This window comes from Salvelinus fontinalis, chromosome 32 (genome assembly GCF_029448725.1).
Source record: "Salvelinus fontinalis isolate EN_2023a chromosome 32, ASM2944872v1, whole genome shotgun sequence".
Taxonomy (NCBI): Eukaryota; Metazoa; Chordata; class Actinopteri; order Salmoniformes; family Salmonidae; genus Salvelinus; species Salvelinus fontinalis.
In genome coordinates, this window is record NC_074696.1 from 42548912 (window position 1) to 42566811 (window position 17900).

A 17900-nucleotide genomic window follows, 5' to 3' on the forward strand; every position below is an offset into this window, starting at 1 on the left:
TTTGACTTACCCTGTTTCACATAACCCTTTAGCCTCTCCAGTGTAATCATTTTAGAAGTTCCCCAGTAGGATTCACTGACAAAAAAAATCAGTTTGCAAACAATTTTAAAACATTTTTGTGGGAGTTAATAAAGATGCATACAAACATGGTCTGTTTTTTGCTTTCTTGAGTAAGTCAGCTCCAAAATGGAAGTGTTTCAGCCTAGCTCAGTGCTTCTGTGGTGGTGGGGCAGCCATTGGACAAAACGGAGCGTAGGGATTGGTAATGTTCTCTAGTTGTGCCGTGATTCACTCAGTGTTCTGTCAGGCATGGGGACACTACGTCACCGCAAAATCTACAGGGAGAGCTAAAAAATTCAAGCCCCTTGGGTGCTGCCATAGATTTACATTAGAAGTGCCCATCCAAGAAGGTCATTGGGCACAGATAAAATTTTGTCAAATCACGTTATATCTACTGTAGATTTGATTGGATTGATCATGTCAACATCATACTTTTAAAATCTTAGCTTGCAAGCAGTCATCATCATGAACCAAGTCGACAATCTACTGGCAAATCCTTTTCAATCCTTGTCATATGAAGAGAAATTATAGAGCAAACGTATCGGTGCTTATCAACCATTGGATACAAACATTTCCCAACAAGTTGGCAATCGAAAATTCAACAACGAGTGGTTTGGAAGGAATCAGTGGCTAACTGCAAGAGTTGGATAGCAATCACTAGCCTGCTATTCAGTGGAGTGGGTGTATGGTCCAAGTCTGGGTTTAAGGGTATCTTTTCCAAGCTTAAAAAGATAAACATTCACAAGTTCCTAGTTGACTTGAAAGCACCATAAATCCAGAGAATGCCAGACAGTGATGACAAAATTTGCACACAAGAAGGACCACCTTCCAATTCAAGTGAGTCCAAAAATGTCTTGTATGTGTCACGTTCCTGACCTATTTCTGTTAGTTTGTTATGTGTGTTAGTTGGTCAGGACGTGAGGTTGGGTGGCCATTCTATGTTTTCTGTTTCTATGTTGGTTTATGGGTTGCCTGGTATGGCTCTTAATTAGAGGCAGGTGTTTGGCGTTCCTCTAATTAAGAGTCATATTTAGGTAGGCGTTTTCACAGTGTTCGTTGTGGGTGATTGTCTTCCGTGTCTGTGTCTGTACACCACGCGGGACTGTTTTCGGTTTGTTTGTTCCTCGTTCATTTTGTGTAGCCTATGTTTCCTATTCGTGCGTTCTTCTTGTTTTATGTAAGTTCGTCGTCTAGGTCTGTCTACACCGTTTGTTGTTTTTGTTAGTTTAGTCAAGTTCGTGTTTTCGTTAATAAATTATGTGTTCAAACTCCGCTGCGCCTTGGTTCCCTCAATACTCCTCCTTTTCGGTCGAAGAGGAGGAGGACCGCCGTTACAGTATGCTGCTGCATAAATGATAATAATTTGGTCTCTTCCCCTTTATAACTTAGCCTACTATTCTGACTTGGTGGTGCACATGTAGCCTATAGCCTGTATTAGAGAAATGTAATCATCAAATATTGTAAGCGCTTTCATTGTCTGCTTATATGCCCCCTTTATTTATCCTACGGTTCTGACTTGGTGTAGAGGGAGAAAACTGTAAGAACAGCCCATGTTCTGAATTCTGCCGCTGTACATTTCAAAAGTGCTGAACAAATAGTTAGATTGACTGCATCCGTCCTAGCTCGCACAATGTCTTCATCGAAATTATGGATTGCCTCTTATCCGCTCGTCGTTCCCTTATTCCATAGTATGTACATCTTAATTGTCAGTAGAAACCACACTAGTTTAAGCAAGTCATCAGCTATATTTTTATAAAAAGGCAGTAAATGAGGCTGAATGAACTGTTTCGCTGTCAGACAAGGCTCTGCTGATATCCAGGTGTAGCTGTGGTAAGGAATCACTCCGTGGTGCTGAGAAAGCTATGCTATTGGGACAGCTTTATGTAGGCCCTAACAGTTTGTTTAGTGTTGTGGCTTTGCTGTAATTTTTTAGTTTGCCCCAACCAATATTTACACGTTAAAATGGGGAGCTAACATGGCTGCCGTAATATGTTTTAGTGTCATGCAAATGCATCATTATGCAGAAACCGCATTGGCCCAACTCTCTAAAAATATAGCTCTGGCTACAGCTAACTGTCTACTGTTTGCATTCAAAAGATGCATTCAGCACCGGCTTCTAGTTTCACCCATCCAAAGTGAGACTGCAGTGGAGAGATAGGGCTCCCTCATAGTGAGGGAGCCCTCAGATCCTCAGAATGTTCTACAGCTGCACCAGACAGCCAATACATCTTGACTGTCTGCATCACAGCTTGGTATGGCAACTGCTCATTTTGTTTACCTGTCGGCCCCAGCCTCGAACTCAGGTCCTGTATGTACCTAACTAACACTCTCTGCCCATTCATTGCCATTTACCCGTTGTTGTCTTAGCTCTCCTGATCAACACCTGTGTTTGTTTTACGCCTCTCTCTAATGTTAATATGCCTTGTCTACTGCTGTCTTGGCTAGTTCTTACTGTTTTATTTCACTGTAGAGCCCTCAGTCCCACTCAAAATGCCTTAGATAGCTCTTTTGTCCCACCCCACACACATGCAGAGACCTCACCTGGCTTAACTGGTGCCTCCAGAGACGAAACCTCTATCATCGTCCCTCAACGCCTAGGTTTACCGCCACTGTACTCACATCATACCATACCATTGTCTGTACATTATGCCCTGAATCTATTCTACCACCCCAGAAATCTGCTCCTTTTATTCTCTGTCCCCAATGCACTAGACGACCAGTTTTTATAGCCTTTAGCCGTACCCTTATCCTACTCCTCCTCTGTTCCTCTGGTGATGTAGAGGTTAACCCAGGCCCTGTAGCCCCCAGCACCACTCCTATTCCCCAGGCGCTATCTTTTGTTGACTTCTGTAACCGTAAAAGCCTTGGTTTCATGCATGTTAACATCAGAAGCGTCCTCCCTAAGTTTGTTTTATTCACTGCTTTAGCACACTCCGCCAACCCTGATGTCCTAGCCATGTCTAAATCCTGGCTTAGGAAGGCCACCAAAAATTCAGAAATGTCCATCCCCAACTACAACATTTTCTGCCAAGATAGAACTGCCAAAGGGGGTGGAGTTGCAATCTACTGCAGAGATAGCCTGTAGAGTTCTGTCATGCTATCCAGATCTGTGTCCAAACAGTTCGAGCTTCTATTTTTAAAAATCCACCTTTCCAGAAATAAGTCTCTCACTGTTGCCGCCTGTTATAGACCACCTTCCACCAACCAGGATCTCAGCGATCACTGCCTCATTGCCTGCGTCCGTAATGGGTCCGCGGTCAAACGAGCACCCCTCATCCCTGTCAAACGCTCACTAAAACACTTCAGCGAGCAGACCTTTCTAATCAACCTGACCTGGATATCCTGGAAGGATATTGACTTCATTCCGTCAGTAGAGGATGCGTAGTTATTCTTTAAAAGTGCCTTCCTCAACATCTTAAATAAGCATGCCCCAGTCAGAAAATGTAGAACTAAGAACAGATCTAGCCCTTGGTTCACTCCAGACTTGACTGCCCTTGACCAGCTTCCAGACTCACATTAAGCATCTCCAATCCAAAACTAAATCTAGAATCGGTTTCCTATTTCACAACAAACCATCCTTCACTCATGCCGCCAAACATACCCTCGTAAAACTGACTATCTTACCGATCCTTGACTTCGGCGATGTCATTTACAAAACACTCTACTCAGCAAATTGGATGTAGTCTAACACTGTGCCATCCGTTTTGTCACCAAACCCCCATATACTACCCACCACTGCAACCTGTATACTCTCCTTGTCTGGCCCTCGCTTCATATTCGTCGCCAAACCCACTGGCTCCAGGTCATCTATAAGTCTTTGCTAGGTAAAGCCCCGCCTTATCTCAGCTCACTGGTCACCATAGCAGCACCCACCCATAGCACGCACTCCAGCATGTATATTTCACTGGTTATCCCCAAAGCCAACTTCCAGTTCTCTGCTGCCAATGACTGGAACGAATTGCAAAAATCCCTGAAGCTGGAGACTTATATCTCCCTCACTAACTTTAAGCATCAGCTGTCAGAGCAGCTTACCGATCATTGCACCTTTGCACAGCCCATCTGTAACTAGCCCACCCAACTACCTCATCCCCATACTGTTATTTATTTTTTGCTCCTTTGCACCCCAGTGCACCTCTATCACTCCAGTGTTTAATTGCTAAATTGTAATTATTTCACCACTATGGCCTATTTATTGCCTTACCTCCCTAATCGTACTACATCTGCACACACTGTATATAGATTTTTCTATTGTGTTATTGACTGTACGTTTGTTTATCCCATGTGTAACTCTGTGTTGTTTGTGTCGCACTGCTTTGCTTTATCTTGACCAGGTCGCAGTTGTAAATGAGAACTTGTTCTCAACTGGCCTACCTTGTTAAATAAAAGGTGAAATAAAAAAAATAAAGACCGCTGAACAGTTAATCAAATGGCTACCCTGACTATTTGAATTGACCCTCTTCATATTTGCACTGACTCTTGCACCGGCTCAATGCACACTCACTGGACTCTACCCACACACATACTACACTGACTCCAACTCACACACACACACACACACACACTTTCACAAACGCTGCTGCTACTCTGTTTATTATCTATCCTACATGCAATGTTCCCTCTAAGCTGCAAGGGTTCACACAGCACAGCTCCCCTCTGACTGCCAGTCAGAAGAAATATCAGCTAGCGCACTCAACTTTCTAGAGTTTTAAATTTTAGTTAACACTGTCAAAGTTACACTCTACTTTGGGAATTGCGATCGAATCAACGCAATATTAGCTACTTTCAATGTAACATACCAAAACAAAACGTATTATGCAAGACTTACTATGCAAAACTAACTGTGCAGGATATTTTGTTGCAGGCATGACTCAGGCCTATACTCTCCACAGACCAGTGCGGCAAAGCCAATCAGAGCTGTAGTAGGCCTATATGCAAATAGACCATTGCCATATATAGATATGTGCCATTAATTTTGAACTGGACTGTGATTACAGCATGAGCAGTCACGAGTAGATGCGCTTGTTTTGAGATCAAAGCGAGAACTGCATGTAGCCACCTGTGCAGATTTGTTCATATTCTTTGCTAGTTAGTTAGTTATTATCCCAATTCTAACTAATTTCTAGTGAACAATGCAGGAGTGGTTGCATCCTACAAGAGCTCAAAATGTGTGCATTTTTAGCCATCTTTGAAAAGCGAGTCAGGTAAAAGAGCTTTTTTTGTCTAGCTATTTCCATGTTATAGGATACATTTTTCTCCATTGTTTTTGATGGTAGGCCACACTGGTAGGCCTACATTATGATCAAATAGCCACAGTAGCCTACTTGTCCACTGTTAAAACGGTAACTTAAAGTGGGGACAGCCTCAGTGTTCACAGTAAACGCACACCGGAAGTTGCACAGAGTTTGCGCTAGGCAGAGTTCCTCTGTCCAGTGTCTATGTTCTTTTGCTCATCTTAATCTTTTCTTTTTATTGGCCAGTCTGAGATATGGCTTTTTCTTTGCAACTCTGCCTAGAAGGCCAGCATCCCGATGTCGCCTCTTCACTGTTGACGTTGAGACTGGTGTTTTGCAGGTACTATTTAATGAAGCTGCCAGTTGAAGACTTGTGAGGCATCTGTTTCTCAAACTAGACACTCTAATGTACTTGTCCTCTTGCTCAGTTGTGCACCGGGGCCTCCCACTCCTCTTTCTATTCTGGTTAGAGCTAGTTTGCTCTGTTCTGTGAATGGAGTAGTACACAGCGTTGTACGAGATCTTCAGTTTCTTGGCAATTTCTCACATGGAATAGCCTTCATTTCTCAGAACAAGAATAGATGGATGAGTTTCAGAAGAAAGTTCTTTGTTTCTGCCCATTTTGATCCTGCAATCGAACCCACAAACGCTGATGCTTCAGATACTCAACTAGTCTAAGAAGGCCAGTTTCATTACTTCTTTAATCAGGACAATAGTTTTCAGCTGTGCTAACATAATTGCAAAATGGTTTTCTAATAATCAATTAGCCTTTTAAAATTATAAACTTGGATTAGCTAACAACATGCCATACGAACACAGGAGTGATGGTTGCTGATAATGGGTTGCTGTACGCCTATGTAGATATTCCATTAAAAATCAGCCGTTTCCAGCTACAATAGTCATTTACAACATTAACTATGTCTACACTGTATTTCTGATCAATTTGATGTTATTTTAATGGCCAAAAGATGTGCTTTTCTTTAAAAAACAAGGACATTTCTAAGTGACCCCAAACTTTTGAACAGTAGTTTATATATATATATATATAGTTGAAGTCGGATGTTTACATACACCTTAGCCAAATACATTTAAACTCAGTTTTTTACAATTCCTGACATTTAATCCGAGTAAAAATTCCCTTTCTTAGGTCAGTTAGGATCACCACTTTATTTTAAGAATGTGAAATGTCAGAATAATAGTAGAGAGAATGATTTAATTCAGCTTTTATTTATTTCATCACATTCCCAGTGGGTCAGAAGTTTACATACACTCAATTAGTATTTTGTAGCATTGCCTTTAAATTGTTTAACTTGGGTCAAATGTTCCGGGTAGCCTTCCACTAGCTTCCCACAAGAGGTTGGGTGAATTTTGGCCCATTCCACTTGATAGAGCTGGTGTAACTGAGCCAGGTTTATAGGCCTCCTTGTTCGCACACGCTTTTTCAATTCTGCCCACAAATGTTCTATAAGATTGAGGTCAGAGCCTTGTGATGGCCACTCCAATACCTTGACTTTGTTGTCCTTAAGCCATTTCGCCACAACTTTGGAAGTATGCTTTGGGTTATTGTCCATTTGGAAGACCCATTTGCGACCAAGCTTTAACTTCCTGACTGATGTGTTGAGATGTTGCTTCAATATATGCACATAATTTCCCCTCCATATGATGCCATCTATTTTGTAAAGTGCACCAGTCCCTCCTGCAGAAAAGCACCCCCACAACATGATGCTGCCACCCCCATGCTTCACGGTTGGAATGGTGTTCTTCGGCTTGCAAGCCTCCTCTTTTCCCTCCAAACATAACGATGATCATTATGGCCAAACAGTTCTATTTTTGTTTCATCAGACAAGAGGACATTTCTCCAAAAAGTACAATCTTGGTCCCAATGTGCAGTTGAAAACCGTAGTCTGGCTTTTTTATGGCGGTTTTGGAGCAGTGGCTTCTTCCTTGCTGAGCGGCCTTTCAGGTTATGTCGATATAGGACTCGTTTTACTGTGGATATAAATACTTTTGGAACTGCCTTCTTCCAGCATTTTCACAAGGTCCTTTGCTGTTGTTCCGGGATTGGTTTGCCCTTTTCGCACCAAAGTACGTTCATCTATTGGAGACAGAATGCGTCTCCTTCCTGAGCGGTATGACGGCTGCGTGGTCCCATGGTGTTTATACTTGCGTATTATTGCTTGTACAGATGAATGTGGTACCTTCAGACGTTTGGAAATTGCTCCCAAGAATGAACCAGAGGTCTTGGCTGATTTCTTTTGATTTTCCCATGATGTCAAGCAAAGAGGCACTGAGTTTGAAAGTAGGCCTTGAAATACATCCACAGGTATACCCCCAATTGACTCAAATTATGTCAATTAGCCTATCCGAAGCTTCTAAAGCCATGACATCATTTTCTGGAATTTTCCTAGCTGTTTAAAGGCACAGTCAACTTAGTGTATGTAAACTTCTGACCAACTGGAATTGTGATACAGTGAATTATAAGTGAAATAATCTGTCTGTAAACAATTGTTAAAAGAATCACTTGTCTCATGCACAAAGTAGATGTCCTAACCGATTTGCCAAAACTATAGTTTGTTAACAAGAAAGTTGTGGAATGGTTGAAAAACTAGTTAATGACTCCAACCTAAGTGTATGTAAACTTCCGACTTCAACTGTATATACAGTTGAACGCCTGAAGGTACCACGGTCATCTGTACAAACAATAGTGCGCAAGTATAAACACCATGAGACCACGTAGCCGTCATACCACTCAGGAAGGAGACGCGTTCTGTCTCCTAGAGATGAACGTACTTTGGTGCGAAAAGTGCAAATCAATCCCAGAACAACAGCAAAGGACCTTTGCTGTTTTCTTTCCGACTTGCAGTCCGTAAATGTCGGGAAACATCAATTTGTAGGTAGGTCATGTAACTGTTTGTTACATGCAATATGCTTTGTGAACTTCACTGGACAGATGTTGCTCTCTGGTTTTGTGATGAAACAAACGTGTGTTGAATTTATTCTGTCACTGTGTGACTGTTGTCTTCTTGCTGTCTCTGGCTTACATAGAGCCCCACAGTGGAGGTGTCATAATACCCATAAACCCTAGCGGTCAAACAGGAAATGGTTCCAATAGTTTTTCCACTATTCCTTTTCCCATAGGGAACCACTTGAAGTAAAGGCTGTGTTTTGTGTATCCTTACCCTGACATGACGTTTCGATAACCATGTAAATCTTTCTCAGACAAGGTGACTTTTATCAATATATGGGTCTCTGTTTACTCAGAATCGAAAATGCTAACTAGTATCAAAGTAGACATGTAAGACTACAAATCCCTGCAAGCTTTGCACTTCATCTCTAGCTGACACCTTTGCTAACATGTATGGTGTCAATTTAAAACTTGCACAAGACAGTGCACAGAATTATCCATTTAAAGAAATGTAGCCAATTTATTCATTACTACATTTGGCTAACATTAGATAGTTAATCCAGAGATTCCTACCATTGCCTCGATTCGGCAGTCTCGTCTTGATGATCATGGCATTTTCTAGTTCTTTCTGATATGCTAATTTGCTGCAAATGTGGTTATCATTTTTGGGGGGTCAATACAGGTGAATATATTGAAAAAAGTTACTTTGTCCTAGAGCGATTAAAACGTCACGCCAGGGTAAACCTACACGAAACACAGGCCTTATTTGAAGTGTTTCTAGAATCCTCTATGGGAAAAATGTATGATTGGAACCATTTCCCATGTTATGGGTATTATGACTCATACTGTGCTACTCTATATCAACCACTGGGCACAGAAGTCAGTTCAATCTTTTGATGTCCGTTTGATTGAGTTGTCAACCAAAGTGAATTCAACAAAACATTTCACCATTTCATTGGATTTAGGTTAAAAGTTGGGAGAAAAAAATATGAAATGCCCTTATGTTGATTACTTTTTGCAAATCCATTTAGTTTTCCATGTTGAATCAACGTCATCACGTTGATTTTTTGGGTTGAAATTACTTGGAAACAACGTTGATTCGACCGGGTTTTGCCCAGTGGGCACGGTGGCATATGAACTAAATTAATAAAGAGTAAACAACGCAATTACCACAACACATAGGTTGTAATATACTTTTTTCCCCCTGGTTTGGCTTCCCCCGTGTTTTTTACCCACGCGCTGCTAGTGCATTGCAGTAAATGTCTGAAAGGAGATATAAGCATTAGGTAAATGGGATTGCCCAATTTCAGCATTGGAATTATAGTAGCCTGATGTTATTTCTGTTTGCTCTGCACAATCACTAAAGAACGCTGTCCCAGTTAGTCCCAACGTGAAACAAGGCGGTTGCTGCTCAACACTAAGTTAATTCTCACATCTCTACAATACTTCACAGTGAACAGTGAGCATTATCGAGTAGCTTGTATGCCTAAACCTTTTTTTCTGGGGATGTTAGTTTTAGTTAGGGGATACATTTCATAACAGATATATAATTCCTATCCCTTTTATTTGTGTATGTTTGTGGAATATCCTACTATTAACCCATTTAAACCAATTCGTTTCTAAAAGAAATGGAACATAATGTCTACTCAAACATAAGATTGTTTATGTTATCTTTAGCAGACAGCCAAATAAAAATGACAAATCTAAAAGCTACGTTTGCGTCAACTTTTGAATGTGTAATAGTGGCCAATGGGCTTTATGGGTGTCAACGCGAAGTGGCAGTGTCGTGTTTTTCTTCTTGGGGCACGCAGGCATCGTCTGCCAAGCCTCTATACATGTACTCGTCGTATTCTGAATAAGGAATTTAGATAACGCTGTGGCTCTTTCCCGAGCTGTCTCTTCGTTATACATCACCGGTTACCTCAGACGGAAAAATAATTGGCCGTTTTCCTTTTCTTGGAAAAGAGCAACCCTGTGGGATTTGTATCCGCATATCCCTTTCATATAGCATAACCGTTTGATTATGAGGACACATTAAATTAAAATATATATATTTTTTAAATCTAAGAGTTATGATTATATTACAATTAAAATAAAATACAAAAAATCTATCAACATCAGTTTATTTAAATATAGGTTTAGGCTATTTGATTACATGTAGAATAATCATCTTGCTATCCCATTCAATTAAACCATTCCCAAAAGTAGGCCTTGCCTGGGCTACATATTATTTTCTTGATTGAGAGCCATGATTGTTTAGACTATTTTCCCTTTAATTATAGGTTATTCAATTGATGGTCATTTATGAATATATGTTTCACGAGTAGCCTTTTTGTGAGATTAATAACAAACTAATCTCAAAAATTGATTATTTCTTTTAATTGTGTAAACCACAGACCTCACAGGTAACACTTTCACTTTTTTCATCGTTTCCTGTAAACAGGCTCACTGTCACTTCACATAATTGGTGCTGCAAACAAACGTGTCACTTCAGAAAGAACAGATGAGGACTGGAAGACAGATGAGGACTGGCTGATGTCGCGTGCGTAATGATGTAAATAAAGTAAGGTGTATTATTATTTCACATCATTTTAACGTCTTATAATTTGACTCCAACATGCACAATTTCCTCGTATTCGAAGATAGATTTTTCAATGGCAGGCATTTCCATTTGACATACAAAAGAGTTCTCAACAGAGAAAACAACAAATAATGAGTTGATATGCATAGGGAGCCTAAATGTGACGTTTAGCGCACGTGCCGACTGATTAGACGCTGCTAGGAATTGTTTGTGGGAAAAATCGACTAACTGCAAGAGGTTTGTTGTTGTAACTTGCAAAGGGTACGAATTCGTACATACAATATAGCCCCGCTGAATGCGTAAAGTAACAAAATAATCCGAAATAGTTTAAATCCAAGTTTTTTTTACAAAATTTTAACAAGAGTAAAATATGTTAATTGTGTAGATATTCCTATAAGAAACCCAAAGGTCCAACCCTCATGTCTCCATCACAATCCGATCAAACGTTATTGGAGTGTTTACCCTTGTAGGATGTCCAGAATTAGGGTGACTAAATTAATGTAGGCCAGAGGGGAAAAAAGTGGTCAAAAATCTGGAAAAATTGCATCGTGTTAATTCTTGCACAGAATCTAGCCTATTTGTTACTTGACAGGCTCATTTTCCCACTTAACTCATCTTTCTTCTCGAATCCACAGTATAGATGTAAGATGGATATCGCGTTTGAGACATGACATGTAGTATTTTAGTATACGCTTTTAATATTAATTCGACATTCCTGTTTTTTCGAAGAATTCTTAAAAAAGAAAACAAGCCTAGGCCCATCTCTGAAATCTCAACTGAGTACTTACTGAGCCTAGTTTTTTATTTCCAACATCTTTTACATGTAATTCAACTCGTCATGTTAATTTTGCGACACGCGTAAACAACTTTGAAGTTGACGACCACAAAGTAATTTTCTCCAGTTGTTACGAGAAACGTGCACCGCTATATCAACTTATTATCGGATGCATTATATTAAATCCGACCTTTGACAGAACGCTAATGATATGTTAGAGAGAGACCGTACAGAACGATTCAGAACATGAATAATCATCTCTTCATACTATATTTAATAACCAAAGCGCGTTTTCACCCACTCTGGTCAGTGGGTGAACACCCTGTGTGTGGATATCGCCCAATTACTTCGCTATGTTTACGGGAAGAAACTGATTTTCTAGTCCTTCAGGCATACTTTAATCAAACTGTAAAATGTTCAGCAAAAGTTGATGCATATAGGCTAATTGCTTTTATCCATAATATTCCCAAACATTGCGCATAATTAACAATTTAGCAAATTCAATGTCATAGGCCTGTAGAATAGCCTCAATCATTATCAGAATATCTAAAAAGTGACTTCGTTATAGGCTACCCAAAGTCAGCGCAAATGTACAATGGATTTAAAATGGTTAGCCAAATGTCAATTATGGTAGCCTATATCTAATTGAATTAAAATCAGTGAGTTGAACCAATGGGCATGGGAAGGGCTGTAGCCTATTCCACGGATCCCCAAAAGCTCCTCCCCTGATGCTTGCCGTGAGTTGGGTGTGTGAATAAGGCGATCTTATAAGAGCCCTTGAACAATTCGTGAGCAGATCATAATCATATAGTGAGCGTAAATTCGTAGGTGCAACTGAGAAGGTCAACATTAGTTAGCAGAGGAGTGGTGAGCCGCACACAGAGGACTCATACCAGGGCGCAGTGGTGTAGCGTCTTGATGGTTGTAGCCCAATTTTGGATCCTTTAAATTTTTGTAGTGTTTGCTATTTCAAAAATAATGCAGCTGGAGAATATTCTTCCCAGCGCATCAACCATCAACTTACCCAATACTTTTTATAACCTCTCGTCGTCAGATAGTGCAAATAATAGCCCGGGGCCATTGCAGATCGAATATCAAGAAGTTGACCGGACGGAATCCGAACCAAGTAACCGTCCCAATAAATATTTGAGCGGAGTGGGGAACGCCATGATGGGTGAGGGAGAGGGCAATGCCTTCACCGGGACTAAAGCTGCCCCTGACGGAAGAAAAAGCTCACCGGTCCTCGGTGAAGACGACCAGTCCACTGGCCGGCGGTACCACATAGATGAACTTGGCTCTGACAGATACTTTATCTCGTCCTCACAGACGAGCTCCGATGTGGCAAATCAGTGTTCCCTCTTTCCATACGCAGGACAAACTGGGACAATGTACAGCGGGTCAAACGGATCCAGGTATTCCTCCCTTCATTACGGATCGGTCTTGCCTCCGACGGGGTTTTCTTCCTCCGTGTGCCCTAGCCGGAGTCAGTTTGGCAGTAGCTACCAATTCGGCCAGGGTCCAGGTTGCCTGTACCCCTCCTATCCGGGAACGGGTTCAGGTATCGGTTCCATGTCTCTCCCGGGGTCCACACCGGGAACGAGGGCTCAAGTTTATCTCTGCAACCGGCCCCTGTGGCTCAAGTTTCACCGATTCCAGACGGAGATGATCATCACGAAACAGGGCAGGTGAGCAGAGACGTTGGAGACAAGTTGACGGAATGTCATGTTTGATGATGGTTACCTTACTAAATATCCGCCCATCTGATGTTCCAAGAGTCGTTTATATTTCGGTGTCATATTTGCATATTTTGACAAATGTTATTCGCACCATTTTTATGAATAGCCATACATGCCGACTTGAACATATTTAATTGTGTATTTGTAAATTATGTAGTCTATACAAACGTTTAAGACTTTTTTTCGTGCAGGCATAGCCTAAGTGAGGAAAAGTGTCATATTGATTAGTTCATGCCATGACCTAACCTTACGAATTCTCTTGACTGCAACGACTTCTTCTGATAATTTTCGTTTGAGTAAACACTTGAAATTGAATAATTGTGACAAATTGTATTTTCTTTCAGGCGGATGTTTCCATTTCTCAGTTTCAACATCACTGGACTTAACTTGACGGCGCATTATAACGTGTTTGTTGAGGTCGTGTTGGCCGATCCAAATCACTGGCGATTTCAAGGAGGAAAGTGGGTTACTTGTGGGAAAGCAGACAACAACATGCAAGGTGAGACTAATATGAAATGCGCCTGTAATGTAGGCTACCTATTTAGAGGGATATTTTCAAAAGAAGTTCTCTACAGGCCTACAGAAGCACATTTCAATTAACGGAAATTAAATTAAATTTCGATGACGCATAACCTGTCAATTAGGAACGTTTCGTTAATGTCAATACACATTTACCTAACATTTACACCCAATTAACTGGGTATTTATGCTGTGCTGCTGGTCGTTTCCAACCACACTAGCACTTTACCTATAAATATTTTTTGTTGGTTGATTATACCCATTTTAAAAGAATGGACAACCATTCAAACATTGTTAGCTGGTAACATTGGTCTATAATGTGCTTGACCCGTTTCCAGTTTTCCTGGTAAACGGATTAAATTATTAGTCATCTTTTTTTTCTCCATATGGTGTAAAATGGCTTACCAATGAGGTTTAATAACATGAAAATAGTAAACGTCAATCTTCCATTTTCTCCCAAAAATGTTTTTTACCTGTGCAATTGAACCATATTTACATATTAGCCTAATAGCTCCAGTTTCACATCTGATTGCTTTTGAAAATTGAAATCCTGAGCATGTGATTCCATAGTAGTAAATTGGCAAATTGCTGGTCTTTTTGGAAATGTATAGAGTTCGACACTTGTAACAGAAGTTCAAATTAAGAAATGGGGAAAATATCAGTGTTATTCCTTATATTTTTGTTTTGAAATTGTGCTGCATTGTACTTTAATATTTTTATGTTCTATGTCCCACAATTTATTCAATCACAGGTAACAAGATGTATGTTCATCCTGAATCCCCGAACACTGGAGCTCATTGGATGAGGCAAGAGATCTCCTTTGGCAAACTGAAGCTGACCAACAACAAGGGGGCAAACAATAACAACACACAGGTGAGGCCTACACTGCAATTTATTCATTTGGACTCAAATATCTTTGGCTAGTTTTAAAAAGTGGTCTTTGGTGTTCTAGATCACAAATCAGTCCAAAAGCATATTTTTTATTTATTTTGACAGTGCTGCTGGCAAAAATCTCCAAAGTAATTGGTGACGTGACAAATAACTGACCACATTAACTGTTTTGAAAGCATGAAAAACCCAAGCACTAACTTTGAATTCACACCTTTTTTTTGTAGATGATTGTCTTGCAGTCTCTGCACAAATACCAGCCTCGGCTGCACATCGTGGAGGTCACCGAAGAGGGAGTGGAGGACATAGGCAGTGATGCCAAGACACAGACCTTCACTTTCCCAGAGAACCAGTTCATTGCAGTCACTGCCTACCAGAACACAGATGTACGATACCCACTACTATCAATCTAGATAAATCTTAAGAATTCTTAAGTTTCTGCACTGAGTACACAAAACATTAAGAACACCTGCCATAGACTGACCAGGGGAAAGCTACTATCCCTTGTTGATGTCACTTGTTAAATCCAATTCAATCAATGTAGATGAAGGGAAGGAGATGGGTTAAATAATGATTTAAGTCTTGAGACACAATTGAGACATGGATTGTGTGTGTGTGCCATACAGAGGGTGAATGGGCAACACAAAAGATATAAGTCCCTTTGAACAGGGTATGGTAGTAGGAGCCAGGTGCACCGGTTTGTGTCAAGAACTGCAACGTTGCTGGGTTTTTCACAAGATTCCCATGTGTATCAATAATTGTCCGCCACCCAAAGGACATCCAACCAACTTAACAACTGTGGGAAGCATTGGGGTCAACATGAGCCAGCATCCCTGTGGAATGCTTTCAACACCATAGAGTCCATATCCCCAAGGAATTGAGGACATTCTGAGGGAAAGGGGTGGCGCTAACTCAACATTAGGAAGGTGTTCCTAGTGTTTGGTATACTCTGTGAATATTGACTGTCTATAAAATAAGTTGTCAACACTTCTGACCATGGCTTGAACATCGATCTCTCCTTTCCAGATCACACAGCTTAAAATCGACCACAACCCCTTTGCTAAAGGCTTCAGAGACAACTATGACTCGTAAGTGACAATGACTTCCTTTTTTGCATGTGGTATTGTGGCCATTTTTTCTGCTCTGCTACTTTTAGTCTCTAGTGTGAACTTGTTTTTCTTTTGCAAACAACTCATCCTTGGACCTTTTGTCTCTCTTCCACAGGATGTACACAGCCCCAGAGGGTGACAGGCTGACCCCATCCCCGACAGCCTCCCCTCGCTCTCACCAGATTGTGCCGGGTGCCCGCTATGCCATGCAGCCCTTCTTCCAGGACCAGTTTGTCAACAACCTGCCACAGAACCGCTTCTACACTGGGGAGCGGGCTGTGCCCCAGACAAACAGTCTCCTCTCCCCACAGGCTGAGGATGCCGGGGCCAGCTCGGCTCAGCGCTGGTTCGTCACCCCAGTCCAGCAGTCGGGCTCCAACAAGCTTGACCTATCCTACGACCAGGACTACTCAGCTAGCAGTCTGCTGTCCTACGGCATCAAGCCCCTGCCCCTCCAGACCTCCCACGCCCTCAGCTACTACCCCGACTCGGCCTTCGCCTCAATGGCAGCCGGCTGGGGCACCAGAAGCACTTACCAGAGAAAGATGACCACAGGCCTGCCCTGGTCCCCTCGGCCCAGCCCCCCAGCCTTCACAGACGACCAACTGGCTGTTAGCAAAGACAAGCTGCCCGAGGAGAGCACCGCAGCCTCCACTTGGGTAGAGACGTCCCACTCGCTGAAATCTGTGGACTCTACCGATTCGGGCGTGTACTCCATGGTCTGCAAGAGACGCCGTATGTCACCTGGTGGGTCGAGCACGGAGAACTCCCCCACCATCAAGTGTGAGAACTTGACCACAACGGAAGAGTACAACAAAGACAACCCCAAAGGCATGGGCTACTATGCCTTTTACACAAGCCCCTAAAGACTACTAAAATCGTATTATTTTTGTTTTAAATTGAGTGCCCACTTTTTTTTTTTTTTTAAATACCCTTTTATCTAAAGGTGCCGAAGCTTTGTGCTCCCAAGCAAGCTGCACAAATTACGAACACACATGCATTGTGACAAGTTTTAAAGCATGTCCCCAGTTGATTTAATTTTTTACTCATGTGATTTTATTTAAGGTCATTTTGTTGTACAGTATTTGTGCACTTTAGTATGTGATGTATCTTGTACAAACTGTCTTCATGGAGGTGTTATGAAATGGCTAATAAAAACAAGCTTTTCATAAACAATGTCCCACTTTGCAAATTGTCTCGTTTCTTATCAACAATATATATTTACTTAAGGACGACTCCGTGAAATTACATTGCCAATCGCAGCCACTGAGATGTGAGTCTTTGCACTCATACAGTCACATAGTATCTGCGCATGTGCCAGGGCTGCCAAAACAGCGGAGAAGTTGAGCCTCACTCTTGAACGTTCTTAATTGTTGCGCAAATCAAATAAACGTTTACAGTTTAGCAGATGTAATAGTAACATAAGCATTTCGCTGCACTCCCTATCTCCTAACAAAACAGCATTTGTAGAACAGTACAAAAAAGTTAAATCAGAACTAATCCAATTTAAACATGAATAACACTAACAGTAATCCAAATAAAATCCATACACTGAATGAATTTACACTATTTACTAAGAGTGATCTGTACGGCGAGCTAAGTCAAGAATCCTGTATATAAATAAATGCGATGTACAGTATTAGAATGAGCGATGTCAAGAATACAATATTTAATCATGGTAAAATAGAATTGCAGGAAATTAGCTTCTGAATGAGTCCAGAATATGTATGTGTATAGTAATTGATTCAAATGTTCAATTACTATGTACATAGGTCAGCAGTCTAACGTGCAGGGTAGTGACAGTGTCTGAAATTCAGGGCAGGGTACTGGGCGGAGGCTGGCTAGTGGTGACTGTTTAACAGTCTGATGGCCTGGAGATAGCTGTTTTTCAGTCTCTCGGTCCCAGCTTTGATACACTTGTACCGTCTCCACCTTCTGGATGGTAGTGGGGCAAGCTGATTTTTTTTCAGCCTATTGAAGAGGCGCGGTTGCACCAGTCGGTGTGAAGGGACCATTTCAGATCCTCAGTGATGTGCACGCAGAGAACTTGAAGCTTTTGACGCTCCGCTGCAGCTCCGTCGGTGTGGATGGGGTCG

General features: G+C 41.4%; 1 protein-coding gene across 1 annotated transcript; it reads left to right on the forward strand.

The window, feature by feature from the left end:
• Nucleotides 1–12250: 12250 nt before the first annotated feature.
• On the forward strand, nt 12251–16984 carry LOC129831387 (eomesodermin-like). The gene is made up of 6 exons (XM_055894748.1): nt 12251–13237; nt 13633–13787; nt 14559–14680; nt 14923–15081; nt 15722–15783; nt 15920–16984. The coding sequence occupies exons 1-6, from the start codon at nt 12531–12533 to the stop codon at nt 16668–16670; spliced, it is 1956 nt and encodes a 651-aa protein (XP_055750723.1). The 5' UTR covers nt 12251–12530; the 3' UTR covers nt 16671–16984.
• The last annotated feature ends 916 nt before the right edge of the window (nt 16985–17900 follow it).